Source organism: Ischnura elegans (assembly GCF_921293095.1).
Source record: "Ischnura elegans chromosome 13 unlocalized genomic scaffold, ioIscEleg1.1 SUPER_13_unloc_2, whole genome shotgun sequence".
NCBI lineage: Eukaryota > Metazoa > Arthropoda > Insecta > Odonata > Coenagrionidae > Ischnura > Ischnura elegans.
Window position 1 is genome coordinate 3,317,492 of NW_025791658.1, and position 23,032 is coordinate 3,340,523.

The following is a 23,032-nucleotide window of genomic DNA, read 5'->3' on the forward strand; positions in this document are numbered from 1 at the left end:
GGCGAGAGCCCACACCGAAAGGGTCTCGTAAAAACGAATTTTTTAACACGCCTATTATAGGGTCAAATGACTGTGCATCAGCTATCTCTCGTAATAGCGGGGGTGTCGCTATAGCCCGTACTCGCTTTAACGAGGTTCCACTGTAATTGAGAGGGAAATCCACCCTATATACAGATTATGCTTTCATTGGGAACGGAAATGGATCAGCTTGAGATAAGTAACAGGATGAAAAGTGGACAGAAACGTGGCGTCTAGCGTTAAAAATATAAACAATAAAATCATTGAAAAATAAAATAAACAAAGTTCCGCGGGTGAGGAGCGACTTCACCATCCTTACTTCAGTAGTCCATAACCAATGGGCCACTGCTGTCTTGAAGATGACAGGAAATACCGTATATATTACACAAATCCATTATTTATGATTTATAATTGCTTTTTTCTCGAAAAATTACGAGAGGTGCGTCGCCTTGCTTCGGAATCTTGAATTGATAGCCATGATCTACCGAATCAGAAAATTTGAGCTCAATCGGCCACCCGAAGGTCGTGTATTCCTTTGTAGGACAGCAAACCCACATGCACACACATAAATTATTTTGATGAGAAACCATTCTTTATGATGATATATCGAAATGAAATTATACTGATAGGTCTCATTTTCTCCTTTGCTATTGACCGTACCAGTCCGAAATTTTCTGGGTAGTAGCTGACTGGTGATATGTATATATTTCCAGTTATATTAAAAGCTCCATGGCAACCATGGTTTTCACTTCATATCGATAATTAATTTCAATGTAAAGTAAATGGGGATATACTCAAATCATTTCACATAAGATTCCTCATTTGCGAGATGAACGAAAATTTTAGCATATAATTATTATGACAGACGTCACATTTAGCAACGATGGACATTCCGCTTCATCTATCATCCAGCAAGAAAAATAAAAATCGAAAATCCTGGGATTAGATTTTTCACAATTACAGTAGATTCCGTTTAATGGGTCCACCAGTTACTTGGGGCAGCCGCTTAATTGGGGAAGATCTGGAAGAACAGAACCCAATAGAGGAATATCCCAGAGTATTCTCCGCTTAATTGGGACAGCCTATGCCGCTTCATTGGGCCATGAGTCGGCAACATAGACTCTATACTCGCGACGAAATTAAAATTTTTTGTTTTCAGAATTCTATTGTTTTATATTTTCCTCCTTTGATTTACTCTTATTTTTATCTAATGTTCCTATTTTTGCCCTATTTTGAAAGCTCTTGTTGTTGAACTATCCGCAAGAGGATAGGACTTTTCTTTAATAGGACTTATAAAGATATTCATTCAGCATCGCCAGAGGCTGTGAAAAATAATTTAAACTTAATTGTTATAATTCTTAAAAATGATAATAATTTAACTAAACTCGCTGATTTATTAATCAAATTAATAGATTAATAAACTTATGTTGCATTATAAACATGCTTTTCTTCTTTCTATCATTTCAACGTTTGTTTATGCCCATATACAGGATAGTTCGCCTGATAGGGTGGTTTCCCATTATTTTTTTATTGCCTAATCGAAAGATTATTACTCCTGGAGTACATATTTCCCGCTTTCAGATTTTTAAATGACAATATCTATTTTTTCATCAATTAAACGAAAAGTGAAAAATTTCAAGCGCGCGAAAACATGAGGACTAAGTATGAATGCCAGGAAAACTCCATGTGACATTTTTCTGGTTCCCACTACTGCAAGTGAGGTGACCTTGGGGCGAGGCTTTGAGCACTGATACGACGCAGGCTGCTTGCAGGTAGCAGGGTACCCTGCTAGCAGATAGCGCTTGGCTTAAATAAGGATTATTATTACCCTATCAAACGAAGAAAACTTTCCGTCCTCAGCCAGTTTTAATAAGTGATTATTAAGACATGTTTCCCTGAGCTCTTTGCCTCATGCATGCATTGGTAATCTAAGACGATGTGAAACTCCTACCTACTCGTGTAGAAAGTAGGTCCCTGTGACGTCACGTGGAGTGGAATCGCATGGCCTTTTTCAAATGAGGATAAAAATTGACCCTTGCCATTCATCTAAACCGGTATTTCTAAAACCAAATAATTTGTATATTATGAATACACTAATGGTGGGTAACAAATCGCAATCAATGCCTTTCGTTTTCTTTGATGAAGGAAACTACCCTATTGGCGCAAAGTTCACAAGTCCCGATGTGTCCCAATTAACCGGAATCCACTGTATCACTTTTCTAAAGAGACGATAAGTTCACTGCTGATGATAAGGGTGGTGAGGAGGCTGTTGATCACGCACCAAGTTGGCGGCCCACCGCGACGACCTCATCTCGAGCTGCTGTGGCGTGAGCTGAGGGGGACGCACTCCAACCTTGATCGCCACGCTCTCCACGTACCACGCAGAGCCAATGCCCGCCACGTCCGATATCGTGTTCCCGAGAGCAGCCGCCGCCAGCGTCGTGATGCCAAGGTATGTGCCCAGAGTGAGGTCAATGTAATCGCCCTGAAAGGAAAAAGGAGAGAGAAAAAAAAACATCCATTCATTAGAGGTGCGCTGTGACAGAAATTTTAGCTTTGTCGCACTTAATGCTTTTTTATTATTATCATTAATATTATAGTGTTCAACCAATTCAGGTAGGTTTCCTCAGAGTACTTAACGAGCATTCTGGGAAAATCCCCTTTCTACAAGCACTTCCCTGTTCAATTCACAATAAGCCCTATTCCCTTGCATTCTATCTAAAAATCCTATTCTTTTCCTTCCTCTCCCTTGTTTACCCAAAGTTCTACCCTCTAACATTGTTTTCAACATCCCCTCACCGCTAAGTACTCGCTCCATCCATACCTTCTGTCTCCTTCGTCTCTCTTATTAGAAGCTGCCTCTCCCCACCCACCATGTCCTGCACTTCGTCGTTCCTCCTAACATTCTACCCTCTGTAACACTCTTTTCAACATCCCCTCCCCGCTGAGTATTCGCTCCACCCATACTTTCTGTCTCCTTTGTATCTTTTATTAGAAGCTGCCTCTCCTCACCCACCATGTCCAGCACTTCGTCGTTCCTCCTAACATTCTACCCTCTGTAACACTCTTTTCAACATCCCCTCCCCGCTGAGTATTTGCTCCACCCATACTTTCTGTCTCCTTTGTATCTTTTATTAGAAGCTGCCTCTCCTCACCCACCATGTCCAGCACTTCGTCGTTCCTCCTAACATTCTACCCTCTGTAACACTCTTTTCAACATCCCCTCCCCGCTGAGTATTTGCTCCACCCATACTTTCTGTCTCCTTTGTATCTTTTATTAGAAGCTGCCTCTCCTCACCCACCATGTCCAGCACTTCGTCGTTCCTCCTAACATTCTACCCTCTGTAACACTCTTTTCAACATCCCCTCCCCGCTGAGTATTCGCTCCACCCATACTTTCTGTCTCCTTTGTATCTTTTATTAGAAGCTGCCTCTCCTCACCCACCATGTACAGCACTTCCTTGTTCTTCCTCCTCTCCGTACACTTTACCTTCTTCATTCTTCTCCATACCCACATCTCGAATGCCTCCAGTCTTCTCTAGTCCTCCTTCCTTAGAGTCCAAGTTTTAGCCGAGGTCAAAATTTCAGTGATGTAATGCGATTATTTGAGGTGCTGACGTAATTTGCCAATACAGTGTTACCTCTAGATACAACTATAAATCATTCTGTAACCTTGCTCATATGTCAATTGGCTCACATTTCAAAGCAGTTTTGCTCACTGAAATGCCATTAATCAGTTCCAACCCCAAAATTCCTACGCTAATATGTTGGTTTCCTATTTTTTTCCAATGCCTGAATCGAAAGATTATTACTCCTGGAGTAGGTATTTCACGCTAATAGATTTTTAAATGACAATATCTATTTTTCGCAATAGGGAAGTGCACTAGTGTTTCAAATACACCAAACACATTTTTAAAATTAGAGTTCAGAATAACATAATGTCGTAAAACCACAGTTTAAATCCTAATAGTGAATACTTGATTCGAGATGACCGTCTGAAATATGGAAAAATTCAAAGGCCGCGAAAACGGGTGTCCATGTTGAATATTGGCCGTGACGTCACAAGGCAGTAGCAGAAGGCAGCTTCTACACCGTTTAGTTCTACCACTATTATTGCATAGAAAAATTACAGAATTTGAGAGTATCCGTTTTTTGCTGTCATAAAATATCTTCAGATTATATATGTGGCTGCTTCTCTTTTGAGTAAACGACTTCATCATTGCGTAATATATTAATATTCATTTACGTGTCAACTTCAAGTTTGGAAAGAGTAGTATGAATAGCACATTGAATCTTTGATAAATGCATGATGGCATTTATTTTTCGCTGGGTATATTTTGGCACAATGCCGATTATCATGCCAAAACTTTTTTTGTAAGAACCGAGTCAAACTAATAAACATATTTCAGACGTTTGCTGCAAGACTTATTCGTTGCGTATGTATTCACGCCGGCCGGAACGTTCGCCCTTCGCTACTAGAATCATGGGATGTTAGCCTTATTTCCGAGCTGGCTGGTTGTTGCAATGGTTCGCTGTCCAGGAAAAGATAATCTTGGTTGGGAGAAGGAAAATTCCAACGATTTATAAATGGTATACCAAACTTTGATGTATTTATGGTTACTGAATTTTTGAATAAGGAGGACAGGTTCAACGCTCCATAGAAATGCGAGGCGTTAAGGCTAACAAGGGGAGACCGCGTACCTTGCTGCATCTTTTTCAATTAGGGCGTTAGTTAGGCTGTAATTAATTAATTTTCATGCGTTACTTTTTACAAGTTATATATATAAATCCAAAGTATCCATAATTTTCCAATGGGTCGGTTGGGGTAGTGGTAGCGTGCACGAGTCAAAGGAAAGATGTTACCCGAAGGACCGTGGTTCAAGTTTACTTCATGGCATTATTTTTTGTTGCCTTCATTGTGATCATACGGCGTCTAGTTTATCATTAATTATAATTGCAGCAATCATTGACATGAGACAATATTTTTATCGTCATTATGGCGTTTAGGTATTTTAGCAGTGTCATTACAAACGCCGAGATACGATGACTACAAGGGTTGGTGTGCGCTAAAATGTTAATTTTTTCTTTACTTATACTGACCAACTTCCACATTAAAAATGAAAACCACTCTTGCAAGAGCACATACCATTAAAGGCTCGCGGCAAGCAACAATATGCGTACAGGCATAATTAATAAGAACACAAAGCGAATATAAAATGCCATATATCTCGAACACTTGTAATTCACATTACTCCAAAGGGAGTTTACTTACTCAGTACATACCTCAGTACCTTGTACTCAGTACCTACCAGTTTACCTCAGTAGCAGTGCTAAAAGAACCATTCTGAAATATAATTTCAACTAACAAATAGGATGAAATAAAAGTTGATAACCCTGGACCGGGCGCGCTGGCGTATAAAATACGTCAATATTTGAAAACCAAGGATTTCGACATTGTACGTACATTCTGGGCTATAATGGTCTCGTGTATTCTTACAATGTACTTTGACTGCCTATATTGCGAGTTTTCAAAGTTCGAGGTATTGTAGCTAATTTTATAGATCAGCAAGATAAACCCGTCACCAGTGGAGTACAAATTACGCCGCGCGAACTGCCGTGTACCTTTATATCTGTATCACCTATAAATGTACTAATTTCAACAAATAAAGATTAACTTTAACAAAAATCGTTTGTTATCATATATGCACGTATCATGGGCAAAGTACGCATTTTGCCCGGTCGTGTAAAAAAACAGTCGCGCCATAATTCTTTAACCAAACTACTTTCAGTTTATAAATTACGTACGTCTACGCGGAAGATGCTATATTTTGACTCAACACACTTTCTGATGTGACTGAGGTACCTATTAAGTAAATTTTATAATATAAATATCAATTTGATCTTACAATACCTTCAAATGATCTTCAAAACAGAATATCATCGATAGGTAAGAGTCAGGAGCAGCCTTGAAACATTTATTCCGTATAGCTTGTGCTTAAGGCACGGGAATGAATATCTTCTCCAGGCTTTTGTTTCGACGTCGAGATGAAATTTGGAACAAAAAATCATTTATAATTCTATTTTGAATTCATGTTTTCGGTACTAGACGACATTTTTAGGAAGCAAACTCCACCGATTCCCGGAAACTCTCGCCGCGCTAAAGAAGGCGACGGAATACAGCGATACTCCACTGGTGACTACTGCCTTGTGACGTCACATCTCAATCAAGATGGAGGCACTGTGTTTCAGCGCAACATGAAATATTCCGACTTTCAAAACGTTTTAAAGTGCATACCCCAGATGCAGAAAATAAAAGTGACTGTACTAATGTTTCTTTTTTAGGCTAAACTTTCAAATTCAGCAATAAAAAAAAATTAGTGCACTTCCCTATTAAATGTATTGTGAAAATTTTCAAGCGCGCGAAAACGCGCCGGCTAAGTTTGAATGCTCGGAAAAGCCCGTGTGATGCCATTCTGGTTCCAGCTGCCGCCGTGTGAGGTCCTCCTTGGTGCGACACTATGAGCGCCGCTACGATGCAGGCTGCTAGCAGGTAGCGCTTGGCTTAAATAAGGATTTTTAATACCCTATCAAATGAAGGAAACTTTCCGACAATAGGCAATTTTAATAGATGATTATTAAGTGATGCTTCCCTGAGATCTGTGCCTCGTGCATTCATTAGTAATCTCAGATGATGCTAAACTTCTGATTACTCGTATAGAATATAGGTCCCTGTGACGTCTCGTGGAGTGGCATCGCATGGGCGCCAATCTGGCCTTTTTCAAATGAGGTTGAAATTGACCATTAACATTCGTCTAAAACCCCCCTCTTGGAAATTCCCCTGAAGCTGAGTAACGCTCTAACCCCTACGGAACCCTCCCTTACCAACGCGTAATAGCAACCAAATAAACTACAAAATAATAGGGATGGTCGGATCGGATACCTCGGATCAAAATATGCGCGGGTATTGCCCTTCATCAGATACATCGGATCCAAACTCGCGGATGACATCGTATCTGGATCTGAAATTTTGAATAATAGGTTCAGTGAATGCAATGCTCCATAAGGGTGGAAAAAGTTCTGATTCTCTCTTCGAATGTGCCGTCACATTAGATTCTTGTCCTACCCCACTGGTCAGTGGTTCATCCAAAGATTTTTCCAAACCCAAGCGTAACCGTTTAGGTCCCGAGCATGTAAAGGTGTTTAAAAAAAAAAACAACTTGAAAGTCTATAAAAATGATTTTTAATTTATAAAAATATTAAAATGTGCATGAAAATCTAAAGAGCATTCCTTTGATTGCATGTACCCAGAATAAAATTGAATAATTATTTCGTTTAATAGCAGGAATTTGAAAATGCATTTGGATCCGAAAATATCCGATCCGAAAGATCCGGCTCCGAAAATCAAGGATCCGATCCGAATCCGGATCCGAAAAAAATCCTGGATCCGTCCATCCCTACAAAATAACTATAAACATACCAATTTCTATACCTGAAGATGTCGCCTCTGCGACAATACCGGTTGTCTAAAATAAATTCACTCTCGTCCGACCGCACCTTGAATATGCAGCGAGCGTATGGGATCCAGTGCAGAAAGACTTAATCCGCGAACTGAATAAAGTACAAAGGAAGGCTGCGCGTTTCGTCAAAAACTGCTATGGGCGTACAGACAGTGTTACCCAGATGTTAAGCGAATTAGGCTGGGAGCCGCTGGAGACTCGGGGGCTGCTCGCTAGGGCTTAGATTGCTTGAACAATTGAGAATGGATATCTTTAAGAGCGACACAGAGAACATAATATTGGAGCCACACTATATTTCCAGGTCCGACAGAAGGGATAAATTAAGATGGATGTTTTGCCGAACGGATAGATATGGGAATTCATTTTTCCCCCGAACCATAAAGGACTTTAATAAACGCTAGTCCCAATTTCGTTAGAGCACTTCATTTTTTTATTATTTTTTTTAGCTGTAAACGGCTGGTGTCCTAACACCCCCTGCCACACGCCTTTAGGCGGCTTGCGGGGTATTATGTAGATGTAGATGAAATTGTGCGAAAAAGTACCACACCTTTTTAATTGTTTAATATAATAATATTAATTTATAATCAGGAAAATATAAAATAGGCATAATCTCACATACCGCGACTATCATTATGAGGTTGTCCAGGAAACCGAATCCGATGAAGGGAAGCGCCTGATGTGTAGACACTGTGAAAGAAAGAAATTGACACGACCATTAAATCAGAGACATGTTATCAGTATGGACAGTTATGAGTGAACTTTTGGGATATTGATAACTATAATCAAAGGTTTATTTAACTCTTTGAGTGCCGGCTGCTAAATTTAAAGCCCTACGGAAAAATCCAGCCATTTTTACTAGATTCTTACATTTTTTTAAACATTAGCATCAAAAATATAATTATATCGATGTGCATTTCAATAAAAATGGACTTTGCTCTTCTTTATGAATGAGTTGAATAACATTTATTGCTAATTTTTAAATTTATAATTTAACAATGAAAACCTACAGTTTTTTTTAAATAAAAAAGTTGCAACATATGATGTATCGCCATAACATGCATAATAATTTTTTTATCACGCTCAATTTGAACTATTTAAAGCAAGGAAATCATAAAAAAGCATTGTTCCAAGCGAAGAATTATAAATCCTGGATGACAAAAAGGGTCAATGCACCCTCAACGAACGGTCCAAAGAATTGGCACAAAGAATTTTCACACAAAGTGGCCTAAGATGAGGATGCCGGTAGCTACAGAGGACTTTTCGTCCTCAAGACATAAAGTGAACTCCTTTTCCATCGAGCAGTTGATTTTTGAAATAACAGAACCCCTAAGCAGTAAACTGGAAAAGTACCATGGGCGAAATATTACGGCTTCACGCATACAAAGCCAATTAAATGGAAAGACGTAATATTACGTCCATGGCAATCTTCAGAAAGATTAGCGAGACGTAATATTACGTCCATGGCACTCAAAGTGTTAACAATTTGATCACAATTCATTCAATGTAACAATCATGTCAGTGAGTTGTCAGAAGTGGGCTTGATAGTACATAGACTCTAGGACCTGAGGAAGAGACCTTGAAGTTTTGCTGAATTACATGAACGTCAGTTTAAAGCCTACTATCGCTACAAAAAAGGTAAAATGCTGAAATTTAAGCAAATGTACGAAATTCTGCCGAAGCTATGTAGGGTCGCGTCATGTATCGTTTCACTCATTGTTTATTCAACTACAACAATGAATCATCAAACACTTTAACGTAAATGTTTAGCTTCCACGGTTGAAAGAGTGAAGGGGAACACGTGAAAAACTATGAGAACGGCAGAACGGTCGTCTTTTTCATGTGTTATTCTTCACTCTTTTGACCGTACAGGATTCCCACTGTATCTAAATTATAAAAATTCACCCAAGAACGTCATCTGTTTCAACTCATTTAAATCAAGCTCTAATAAACCATATAGGCTCCCATGCTTTATTGTCCGAGTTAAGCTGAAAAGCTAATTTTTTTCTTTTACGTGATGAGTACCTCAAGGATGCCATATGGGCCCGTTAGTCTATCTATGAATGTTTTTCATCTTAAGGACGAAGCAACTTTCCAATTCTTTGTTGATATTAACAGGGTTCCCACTACAACTACATTATAAAAATTCACGGTTATTTCCAGGTTGTCACGGTCTAAATGTCTTCAAATTCACGGTTTGTGGATAAGCCATTTTAGACAGAAATTTGGATCACGTAACAATCATTGGCTTGCGTTAATTAAAAATTTAACAAACGCGACAGACACCGTGAACGCAAATGCAGCTATGAAAGTGCTATCTCTCCTGACGTCACATATTGTTTGCAAGATTCAGCTCTGGCGAAAGGTTGTGAGCGGGAAAATGGAGTGACCATCAGGGTGCCACAGAAGTGAAGAAGAGTCTGAATTTTCGCAAGTGTTAACACGTTGCATACGGATGGCGAGAATTCTCGTCATTTTTTTTTCCTGAACGTTCCGGACGGATGATGAAGATTCTCGTCATTTAGGCGCGTCAGCCTAAACAATTTTAAAGCGTACAATACGTATTCGTTAGTACGTTTTCAGTTGTTGTTCGTTATCCATAATGAATTGATGCATCATAACGTTTGATTGGGTAAAGTTATATTCTAAACATTAGCTTTTTAACCATGTTTAAACCAAAGGCATTACGCACTAACAGGCACATATTTCCAATCTCGACGTTCCTAGGAATTCAAATACCCCGGTACGCAACGTGTTAATGAACACTTTGGTCACCAGTCTTCCGGCTTTGGTACAGGCTTAAGTTCAATGTGTCATCATGGCACACGGACAAATAATTGCGCTGCGAATATACGTGTGTAGATAAATGCGTGGACAATGTCTGCGAGTGGATGACCTCCAAATATGATCGAAATATCCATTTTTCTTATATATAGTGTATTCATAATAAACAAATTATTTGGTTTTTGAAATACCGGTTTAGACGAATGGCAAGGGTCAAATTTTATCCTCATTTGTAAAAGGCCAGATTGGCGCCCATGCGATTCCACTCCACGTGACGTCACAGGGACCTAGTTTCTATACGAGTAGATAGGAGTTTTACATCGTCTGAGATTAGCAATGCATACATGTGGCACAGAGATCAGGGAAACATCTCATAATAATCACACGTTAAAAATACCTAAGTTCGGAAAGTTTTCTTCGTTTGATAAGGTATTAATAAACCTTTTTTAAACCAAGCGCTACCATCCAGCAAGGTACTCAGCTATCCGCTAGCATCCTGCGAGGTATCAGCGCTAAGCCTCGCCTCAAGGTCACCTCACCGGGCGGGAGGGGGAACCAGAAATGCGACGTACGGAGATATTTCCCAGCATTCATACTTAAGCGTCGCGTTTTCGCGCGCTTGAAAATTTTCACTTTTCATTTAATCGTGAAAAATAGATGTTGTCATTTAAAAATCTAAAAGCGTGAAATACGTACTCCAGGAGTAATAATCTTTCGATTAAAGCAATAAAAAAATAATAGGAAACCACCCTATTGTAGTTCTACCATCGTAAAATCAAGATTGAGAGATTTCTAAGGCTTTAGGATGAAGTTCACTGCTTTTTCCAGGTTTTTTCACAGTACACGAAAGTCACGGCTAATTCACGGTTTTGAGGTTTTCACGGTTGAGTGGGAACCCTGAATTGATATTATGGTTCTAAGAGTAATAATAATGAAAGACATGGGTTTATTGCTTGATAAACCAACTGACATACACCACGTTTACCAGCCGATCTCAGATCGGTCTAGCCGGCTCGGTCTGGGTTAGTAAACGCAGCGGCCCGACCAGGCCAGCCTGTAAGCGGGCTGGCTCAGTCCACTTTCGAAACCAGTCTGAAATCTCAGATCGAGCCGTAGAGCTCGGCCTGAGTGGTAAACGATTCGAGCTGATCAGCTCCGTTGCGCATTTCGTTCCTTCTTTGTCATCCCATAACTGGCTGGTGTCCTAACACCCCCTGCCACACGCCTTTTAGGTGGCTTGCAGGGTATTATGTAGATGTAGATAACAGACAAAATGCAATCTTAACTCTTCAAGAGCACGTTTGGTTGTTGTGATTCATTGAGTTGGCGTGGTGAGAAATAAGATTTTAGAAATGAGTTTGGAAAGGAAGAGGAACGTATGGAGCGAGCAGGAGACGACCACTTTCCAAACAGAATCGATGGGTGAAGATCGATTCTGATCGATTCTATGAAACAATCCATACGTCAAATCCATGTTGGTAAACGCAACGCGCCGAGTCAGCTCACTTTCTAATTTCAGCTCGGTCTGAGCTCAGACCGATCTGAGATCGGTTGGTAAACATGGTGATAATGAAGGACATAGGTGAATCATGAACAACTACATTGTTAAAAGGATCATTCATGTGAATGCTAGATTATGAGATATTACCTTCATTAGTATAACGGTATTGGAATATTTATACTCTGCTCTTGTCCACTCTCATTTAAAATATTCATCTGCTAAATGAAGCACACACATAAATTCCACATTACAACTTTGGACTGAGTTCAGCTACCTTTATATTATGTTAACATGTTGCGTACCGGGATATTTAAATTCCTAGGAATGCCAATTCTGGGTGGAGGCGTTGAGATTAGAAATATGTGCCTATCAGGGCATAATGCCTTTGGTTTAAACATGGTTAAAAAGCTAATGTTAGGCACGATGTGGTGAAAGTTCGTATAATGTCGTTTGTAACGACAAAACGCGTTGTGCAAGAATGAAACTATAAGTGGAAATATTGCAATGTTTCATTTTAATAATAACGTAGTTCTACCATCGTAAAATCAAGATTTTTAAGGTTTTACGACGAAATTCACGGCTATTTCCAGGTTTATTCACGGTACACAAAATTCACGGCCTATTCACGGTTTTAAGGTTTTCATGGTTGAGTGGAAACCCTGCCGTAGAAGGTAAACATTTACGTTTAAACAATGGGTAAATTTTTACAAGAGGTACAATCCGGATTTCACCTTCAAACCTTCACTTTCCTATAGTATTTTTGCCTTCTGATTAACGTGGTGACATTCATTCCTGGTGGAAATTAATAGTTTTCGAGATATTTTAACTTTTATGGATAGCGATTTTCGGGTTCTGCGCATGCGCGGCCATATTGGAATGGCGGTAAATGAGTTTCACGGAACATGTTTGGAATTGTAAACAAGAGAAAAATATCCCTAGTGATGGTCCAATACATAACAAAGTGGGAGGTAGAAGTGGATAAATCACTTTCTGGGCACATGTAGGGGCTGGTCAACTAGAAAAAAATATCCTTCGAGCTGGTCCAGTTGGTAAAGTGGGTAAATCACTTTCCGGGCACATGTACAAGTTGGTCAACTAGAAAAAAATATCCTTCGAGCTGGTCCAGTTGGTAGGGTGGGAGGTAGAAGTGGGTAAAATGTGCTTACCTTCCAGTGCTTATGGTTGCCCAGATGTCCCAGGCAGGTCTTCCTCAGTGGGTAAACTTTAAATTTGGCGGCATGGTAATGTTTGCGCATGCGCAGAAGGTGAAGTGCGTAAAGTAAAGGGTGAGTAAGTGAAGATCGTAAATGGCGGCGCATGCGCAGAACCCGAAAATCGCTCTCCATAAAAGTTAAAATATCTCGAAAACTATTAATTTCCGCCAGGAATGAATGTCACCACGTTAATCAGGAGGCAAAAATACTACAGGAAAGTGAAGGTTTGATGGCAAAATCCGGATTGTACCTCTTGTAAAATAATACCAAACAATGTTTAATGACTCATTGTTTCAGCCGAATAAACAATGAGTAACACTATACATGACACACAATACCGTACAACACATGAGGATATGCATCCACTTACCTCCCCATAATTCCTTGGCAGTTGGCGGCACCACTTTCTCGGCTGTGAACACAAAAGAGCGTTAACACGTATTAAAATGGATAATTAGCATCGACTGCTAGAAAAAAAATTCTCAATCAATTAATCCCTACATGCAACTCCCATCGACTTAAATAGTAAATCTATTCTTTTCTTACATCGCTAGTAATAACTTATTACATGATAAGTGAAGGACTAGACAAAGAACTTTATTATTAGACACAACTTCCACAAAGCAAAGAAACACATTAGAAGTGTCATTTTTGGTGGTAAATTAACTTCCTTTTTGCTAATGAAACTTAATTGACCTTTACATAAGGATTTTGAAAATGCTGAAACATGACCTTTATGATCAAAAATGTTTCTGATTGCTTCAATATTGTTGATTTACTGCACATAATATTCAAGAAATTACCAATGCACGAGAATACTGAAATAGCATATGTGGCAATACATAAATGACTATTTCTTACTTTAATTTCTAAATAATCACAAGATGTAGTTTGGTCAGAAAAAAACATAAATGAATGAATTACACATGTTCGTTTGCTATGGATTTGTAATATCAATAATATGAAATATTGATGACTGTAACTTTTAATTTTCAAACACCTCTATCACTAGCGATCATGTTCTAAATAAATGCCACCAAAAATTTGTTACAAATTATTTTACATTTATTAATTAAAACAATTATTATTTTTATGCAATAAAATACAATGTATGAAAAATTATATTGAAGATTGAGTCTCAAAAATCACTGTGAACAATAAATAACAAGCACATTATAATTTTAATTTAATAATACGTGAACTTGACGCAATGGGAGTTGCATATTACTTATAATATTGATAAAGTTAATCACACATCAGTCATATTAAGTGAAACTTGTACCTGCACACAGTAAAGCCGTTCAAAATTAATGTATCCACATAGAAACGAAGTGGAACGCAGATGATCGTGACCTGAGGAGGCCAGATAATTGATTCAAATTATCCAAAAATAAGTTTAACATAAGCAGTGACGTCATTGCAAAATTAGCAGTGCTGGAACCCATTTTCCTTCACTTTTTTCTGAAATACAGTTAAACCTCTTTACATCGTAATGGAGGGGACCAAAATTTGGGCATTTGATGTATGGAGGTTCACTATAGAGAGGTTTTGGTGATAGGCACCATTTTTTCATATCCTTCATAAATGAAACGCACTACTGTCTTTTAAACCATTATATTTGAGTGTTTAAACAAACATGCATGCATTAATGAACCTATATTTATTATTTAATAATAACAGAAAGCTATGTAGTGCTATCACATGATTTTTACCATGATTCGAGAGAAAACAATGTGATCTCTCTAAATTCAACAGTAACTTAAAATGATTAGGAAGGTTAGATACCTTTTTTCTTATTTGCTGTTAGGTATGCTCTCATATGGGACAAAATGGCCACTACTACTGATTAACGTGAAAATTTCAGCATATTTAAGGTGTATAAGAAAAAAAATAAACGTGAAACATTTATCGCTGAAAATGTCATCCCATGTCTATAATCGTGGCTGCATTAATGGTCTCTAGTTGTCACAGCACGAGTTGCGGAGGTAGTTAGGCCATCTCAGGAGTATCTCCTTGGTATGATAAGTGGAGGTTTTATGATATAAAGAGGTTCACTACAAAGAGATTTGCCTATAAATTTACATGTAAATCTGACGGGACCGTAGGGGTGGTATGATGTATGGAGGTTTATGATGTAAAGAGGTTCACTACATAGAGGTTTTACTGTATTACTCTGTATATTTTTAATTACAGATTATTATTTACATTTCATTACAGAATTTTTTGTTTTGGCTGTGAATGTATGCATTAGAAATTTTGAGGCAACAAAATTTATAATAATTGTCTGTTATGATTAATTATTATTTCTTTTGCCAGACCGACTATTATATCTTTCACACTGAACAAACGCACAATAAAAATGGTTCACAAAATCTTAAACATGAGATGTAAATTTGTGAGGAAAAATTTTATTTATAAAGCACTAAAGGCATAATAAAATCTACGAGGTGTATAAAAAAAATAATGAAACTTAAAGTTTTTGAAAATAAACATTTATGTTTTTGCCTTCAAAACTGTCCCCATTTGGTATTATGCACTTGTTACAGTGCTTTTTCCAATCCTCAAAACAAATGGAGAGAATTTTTATCTTTACAACATCATTCTCACTGAAAACTGTTATTTTCTCATTGATAAAATTTTCAGTAATATCATGACTTTATAATTATTCATAATCAATAGTGTATTAATTTTGAAACATTATAATCATTGATTAAATAAATTGGCTTTAACAGCCTTTTCTTGTAAAGAGTGCATACTTACAATTTATCAACCTCATCATCCATGATTTAGCTTACTTTTCTATAAGCCATTATTGTTTATCAACTACACAATTTCATCAGTACGCACTTTGCTATCTTTGGACAATTTTTTGAAGGGCATAAATAATTATACATGTACTCGATGAATAACTTAATTGTGCAGCCAAAGTTTCACTCAACCTGAATGATAATTTTTCAAATGCAATAAAGACAAAATGTATGTTTTAAGAGAAAACCGTTCAATATCTATCAGTAGAAAGGCATGCATATACTACAGGGGACACTCAAATCATGCAATTAAGAAACTGGTGGGCAAATGTTACACAGCAAAGGGTACATACGAGGACTACGTTGGGCACTTTGGTGGAAAGCTGTCGCTTTATAAACCGACAGGGAGAGTGTTGATAGAGAGAATGTTCATTTAACACATGAACAAAGCATGTTAAAAAAGGGAGAATGTAATTTAAATGTTCCTATATTGTAACTGTAGCCATTATATAGCCATATAAAATTGAAAAAGAATTGATTAAATTTTCTGTTTAAAAAAAATGTGTGCGTGACTTATCGATCCACCCTCGTATTTGTTACGGAGAGAACGACATCTTCACATTACAAAGACCTCATTAAAATTAAATTTCACCCATTCCTTGATTTTTTAAATGGCCTTTTCCAGAATGGCGAATTTTAAAATTCCTCGATTTCTAAAATAAATAAAAATATTGTTCCTCTAACTTAAAATAAACCAAAAAGATGATAAATGCCCCGCAGCAACGCACTCTACCAAAATGACAGGGAGAGTATTGAAGAGAAGCATTTATTTGCAAAAAAAAAAAAGATTTGTTTTTTGCTTGAATTTTTATTTTTTATAAACAGTCTTAACTCAGACCAACCAAATTCTGAGATTATCCGCACTTTATTAAAGTGTGGAATAAAACAAAGTTATTTTATTTTATTCAGTAATGAAGCAATTCCACAAAATAACGCCTGAGACCGTGTCTTATATTAAAATTCTGAGATACTTGTTGTTAGAACATACATAATTTTTTTTACATCCAGTGGCGTAGCCAGGAGGGACTCCACACTCCCCAGCCCCCCCCAGAAATATAGAAACAGAATTACTTTGCTTAATAAAAGAAAACAAAAAGGTATTGAAAAAAATCATGAATTAACAAAATATTTCTTTAACAAATGAAGTTTTTTTTTGATTATGTAAAGCGTTAAAATAAATTTAAAACCCTCTACTGTGTACTATGTTTTTCGAAAATTTTCCCCCTAATTTCAGACCCCCCTCTCTCCCAAACGAAATTCCTGGTTACGCCCCTGTCTGCATCATTGTGTAAGGGTAAATAGAAATTTACAATAGAAAAATATACAATTACAATTTACGACATCAGCAAAATGTCAAACAATACAAAACAAACACGTACACGTGGAAATTTTTGTGTAAGGAAGATTTTTGCTCGTGGAAAAAGTGGGGAGGGTATTGAAAAAACTCACCAAAAGTGGCAACGTAGTTCACGTACGATCCCAAAGAGATGATCTCGTGTTTACTTACAGTGGAAAATTTTTTCAAGGAATCAAATCATTCACATTCACATACTATTTAGTGAGAGATTCTTCAAACACATACCCAAGCACGGGATTCCAAACTTACAGAAGGAAAATCCAGAGAGGTAGAGAGAGAGAGAAACATGTTGAAAGAGCAAGCAATGTTGCAAACTATACCCTGTTCAATTCATCTTTTCAGCCGAGGGGGTGTGGCTAAAGCAAAAGAGGAAAAGTTTCTCAGCATGTGGCTTTCCTTCGGCCAATCAGACGGCAGTGGGCGTGGCCAAGCATTTTGGAAATTCATCAAATCTCACACCTTTTCTGTAGACTTATGGTAGTTGTAGTACACATTTAGCTTAGAGCAGTGACGCAGCGATGGGGGGGTTTTGGGGGATAAAACCCCCTCCCAGAGCTCACAGAAATTTTTAAGTTAAATCTATTTTACCTAACTGGATTAATATTGCTTATAGAATAGTGTACCGATCAATAAAATATCCCTCAGAAGGCCCTAAAAATCACCATTTTGAACCATTTATCTTAATTTTTTTCCGGCGGAAGGCCTCCGCACCTCCCGCTAACCCTGGTGGGTATGCAATACCCCAAGCCCCCCAGTATTAGTCGCGCCTGAAACCCCCCCTAGACTTAATTCCTAGCTGCGGCCCTGGCTTAGAGAATGCGTTGGCGACTAAGGCCATTTCGCACCATTCACTGATTCAGTGGTCCTGCTCAATCTAAATTATAAAATTCAATTGAATTTTATTTATTCATAAAGATAATGATATCCTAGGAGTATAATTTTTATTTTATAGGAATAATTTTGATGAGTATCTCAAGGTTGCCCACTAAATCTGGGTCCATTAGTTTTAAGTTCGAATGTTATTTACTCATAACCATAGGCGGATCCAGGGGGGGGGGCACGGGGGCACGTGCCCCCCCCAGACCCTTAAAAATATGATAGATTTTTAATACGGTCCCATTATAATTTGGTTCGTTTTGTATAACAAGGTATCCTTGTGCCCCCCCCTGAACAAAATCCTGGATACGGCCTTGCTTGTGCCCCTCCCAGAAAGAAATCCTGGATCCGCCCCTGCTCATAACGATAAAGATATCATATTCAAAAGATTTTAAAAATTATTTTCCTTCACCCAAGAACGTCATCTGTTTCAACTCATTTAAATCAAGCTCTAATAAACCATATAAGCTCCCATGCTTTATTGTCCGAGTTAAGCTGAAAAGCTAATTTTTTTCTTTTACTTGATGAGTACCTCAAGGATGCCATATGGGCCCCTTAGTATTTATCTTTGAATGTTTTTCATCTTAAGGACGAAGCAGCTTTCCAAATTCTTTGTTGATATTTACCGGGTTCCCACTACAACTACATTATAAAAATTCACGGTTATTTCCAGGTTGTCACGGTCTAAATGTCTTCAAATTCACGGTTTGTCGATAAACCATTTTAAGTGAAATATTGATCATGTAGCAATCATTGGCTCACGTTAACTAAAAATTTAACAAATGTGACAGTCACTGTGAATGCAAACACAGCAATCAAAGTGCTCTCTCTCCTGACGTCACATATCGTTTGCAAAATTCAGCTCCGGCGAAAGGTTGCGAGCGGGAAAACGGAGGGACCAGGGTGCCACGGAAGTTGAGAAGAGTCTGAATTTTCACAACTGTTAATGAACACTTTGGTTACCAGTCTTCCGGCTTTGGTACAGGCTTAAGGTCAATGTGTCATCATGGCACAAGGACTAATATACCTACGTGTGTAGAGAAATGCGTGGACAGTGTCTGCGAGTCGCTACCTTGGTTTGACAAGGTTCTAACTGACCATCCGCTAGTTTTGAGAAAAACCTTGTCAAAGTGTTAAACTGCTCTATTTCTATTATTAATAGGAATTTATTTTTGATTTTTGGCAATACACTAGTGATCCACTAGATACACTAGTAATTATTACTTGAAGAAAATACGTTATTCATTTTATTTTTATACAAGTTTATATGAGTAATAAAATAAGTTAAATGCAGTTAGAACCTTGTCACACCAAATATTAGTTTTTTCTTCTTGCAGTTGGAACTTTGTCACTGTTCTAAATCTGTTATTATTTTACATAGAGGAATAAAAACCGGTGCAACACATAGAGAAACATAAACTTAGTTATCTTGAGTGAAAACACCAAATTTTGCAAAAATGTCAGTTAGAGCCTTGTCAAACCAAGGTAGCGGACTGACCGTGAAATATGATCGAAATATCCATTTTTCTTTTAATCCGTCTATCGTAGTTCTACGATCATAAAATCAAGATTGAGAGATTTTTAAGGCTTTCGGACGAAATTCACGGCTTTTTCCAGGTTTTTTCACAGTACACGAAATTCACGGCTTATTCACGGTTTTAAGGTTTTCACGGTTGAGTAGGAACCCTGTGATTATAAAAGAAAGAAAAAGAATCTCATGGCCTGGTTACACGGCACATTAGAATGTACAAGATAATGTGAGAACGTCCGAATCTCGGAATGAACGTGAAAATTCACTAAAAATAAGCAACCTTGGTAACTTTTCACCGGAAATTTTTATCGGTACGACACGTTCCAATGCTGAGGCATCATTTTCAATTACAGTGAGTCCTCGTTTAACGTCACCTACCATTCCTGAAAAATGTGACGATAAACGAAATGACGTTAATCGAAGCATAATATCCCATTAAAACAATGTAAAAATTGAATATCGGTTCCTAGACCTCACAATTCCTATGCGAAAAAATTTTAGCGTATCATATCTAGGGCATTTTTTACAATGGGAATGCCAAACTATGGCATAAATACGAGTTCCTGTCTTCATCGACGACAATAGCAGCAGTTACATAAATCCTTCTCCATTTTTGTATCTTCCCGCATTTGCTTTTCGGCTTCGCTATAGTGCGGTCCAATGAATGCTACCAGACGCTACAGACCGGGGATCCGGTGCTCCGGTCCATACCCTCGCTACGAGAATTTCTTTTCGGACCGGTCAGGAGCGAAATCAAAATGGCGCAAATGAGCGAGGGCGGGCAAACTGGGATTATGAAATCAAAGAGATGGTTTTAATAGCGAATTGAGGCGGGTGGGCGTCGCCTGGGCATCATCATCGCTGAAACATCGTCGCAGTAACAGGAACCAAAATTATTGTGAACATTGTTTTCTTGGACATTGTCGTGGAAATGTCTCTGATGCTAAAATTTGCCAAAACCGTAATCACAATTAACAATATACACACCGTTTACACTTTGAATAGACTGACCGTATTACCGCCCACGAAACAAACAACCTGTAACGCCTGCCACTTCGCCTTTTTTCTCGCGCGAAATTTAAAATACGTGATGTTATCGCGAAGCGAAAGGGCGATAAACGAATCACGGTCGTAAAATTTTCGTGACATTATCGCGAAATGACGTTAAACGGGGTGACGTAGAACGAGGACTTACTGTACTTGAAAGAAGAGAAATGCATACAAAAAAAGTTTCCACGCTAAGGCATCATTTTCAAGGAACGCATCATACCAATAAAAATTTCCAGCGAAAAGTTACCAAGGTTGTTTAATTTTATTCAAACATGGATTTTCACAAAAAGTTAAAGCCAAATCGATTGATTTCATGTGAAAATACGCCATGTAACCACACCCAAATGTACAAATGCATGAATTTTTTAGCAGAAAATTCCATTTTTGTTCAGACAATCGTACAAGTTGAACCCATAACAGAGTCACCAAACGGCTGACTTTGCAATCGACACATTCAGTTCATCCGGCTCGTGATGGCAACTAAGCGATAGGATTCTGGTGGTAGAAATTGAGGTACGACCCACCAACCTCGTGGTGTTTCAAGTTTACCTGCCCACTAGCAATCATAGGGAGGAAGAGGCAGACAAGGTGTATGAACAGCTCGAGTAAATAATTAGAGAAACTTCACGTAAGAAAAATCTAGTAGTGAAGTGGGACCAGATCGCTTCAGTCAGGGAAGGGAGGGATGGAAATAGAAATAGGAGATTTTGGACTAGGAATGCGGAACGACAGGGGAGAGAAAGTCCAATCTTTGTTGTTTTAGTACAGTTCCATTCGGGTGGTCAAATGAGGCACAGGGGTGAAATCAAGAGAGTTAAGGGCCAAACAAAGGAAAGATCAAACCAGCCGTAAATGCAAGACGTATAGCCGTATTTTGGTATATCTACCATATTCCCTACCCCAAGTCATTTTCTTTTTTTGCCCGAGAAAATTTCTACTTCTTCTTTTTCTTCAGCAGATCAAGAAATACAAGAGGAAGGTTCTTTTAATCAAGAAATACGAGGGGTAGATTCTTCTTCTTCTTGTAATTCTTGATCTGCCACATTAGGTCTTGGCCTTACTTGAGGGATTTTTTTCTTCATTTCTTTCCTCATTACGTGTTCATTTTGTTCAATTTTTAGTTAACATGAGCCAATGATTGTTACGTGATCAATGTTTCTTCCTAAAATGGTGTATCCACAAACCGTGATTTTGGAGACATTTAGACCGTGACAACCTGGAAATAACCGTGAATTTTAAAATTTAGATTGAGTGGTAACCCTGTTCAAGTTCCCTCACCCTGGTTTTGATAGATCGTCCTTATTCTGTATCTCCAAACCGATCGGTCGGCTCGGATTCGTCAGGTGGGACGTCACACCGACTCCCGGCAAGCAGTGGTGCGATTCTGTACGAATCCTATCGGTGCGGCACCGACGTGAGGATGGGAGATCGTCGGTGGCCACCGACGACCTTACAGAATCACTGAAAGTGCCGCTGTCGGTATGGAAACCGTTGTCATTACGGAAACCGTTGTCAGTACGGAATGATGTTCAGTTGGTGGGCTTGAAAGGGAAACTGATCGGTGCGGTACCGACGAAATACAGAATACTGCCCCAGTGGAGAAAAATGCAAGACAAGCAAGAGGTCAAAATAAAAAAAACACTACAAGCACACGTAATTACGCAAACCCCCAACACAAGCACGAGGACAGATGAATGTGTCGTATCCAATTCCTACCACCAGGCGGAAATAATAAGGTGATTCTATGCAGATATCGTCTGCTTACTAACAGTTGACGGCTTTCCTGCATTTAAACTGGTTTACATCAGGCGCCCAGGTTGAAATAATGAGGGACAACAAATGAAATGTTATTCACCGATTCTTATGATAGCCTTTTATCCATTGCTGTATTATGATATGATTTATTGGTCCCAGGATTTTACATAGTAAAATATGAGATAAGTGAAATACAAAACATAAAATGTAATATGTATATATTATAAAAAAATAACAATCAGGTCAATTTGTGATACGAACACTCATCAGGTGCAAATTCAGGAAGAGCATGACCTCATATACGCTGAGTCAGTGATGTATGAGGGTATTTAGTTATACAATGTTAACATTGTACGACCGAGAACCACCATATCCTTCTTCCCACCTTAGCCAGTCTTCCACCTCTACTAACTCATGTATATAAGGTCTTTCTATTCCTGCACCTCGATTATGTAAATGTGACAGCGACGACGGCGATAGATGACCATCACGTTCTCCTATCACGTTCCGCTGTATCATGCGATCATGTAAACCACCGTCATCGCGCGTATCCTATAGGTACGAGCGCACGAGGTTGGTATCATTGAGAAATCTGAAGAGCCAATGAAATTCTTCGACACATCCT

General features: G+C 38.4%; 1 protein-coding gene across 1 annotated transcript in view; it reads right to left on the reverse strand.

Annotated features, from left to right (window-relative positions):
* LOC124172723 overlaps positions 1-23,032 on the reverse strand; it is an 81,385-nt gene that overhangs the window by 1,825 nt on the left and 56,528 nt on the right. Inside the window, exons 4-6 of the mRNA XM_046552195.1 lie at positions 13,402-13,443; positions 8,155-8,222; positions 2,300-2,503 (exon numbers count right to left, since the gene is read on the reverse strand). Of these exons, the coding sequence (XP_046408151.1) occupies positions 2,300-2,503; positions 8,155-8,222; positions 13,402-13,443 (314 nt within the window). The remainder of the gene's footprint in view (positions 1-2,299; positions 2,504-8,154; positions 8,223-13,401; positions 13,444-23,032) is intronic.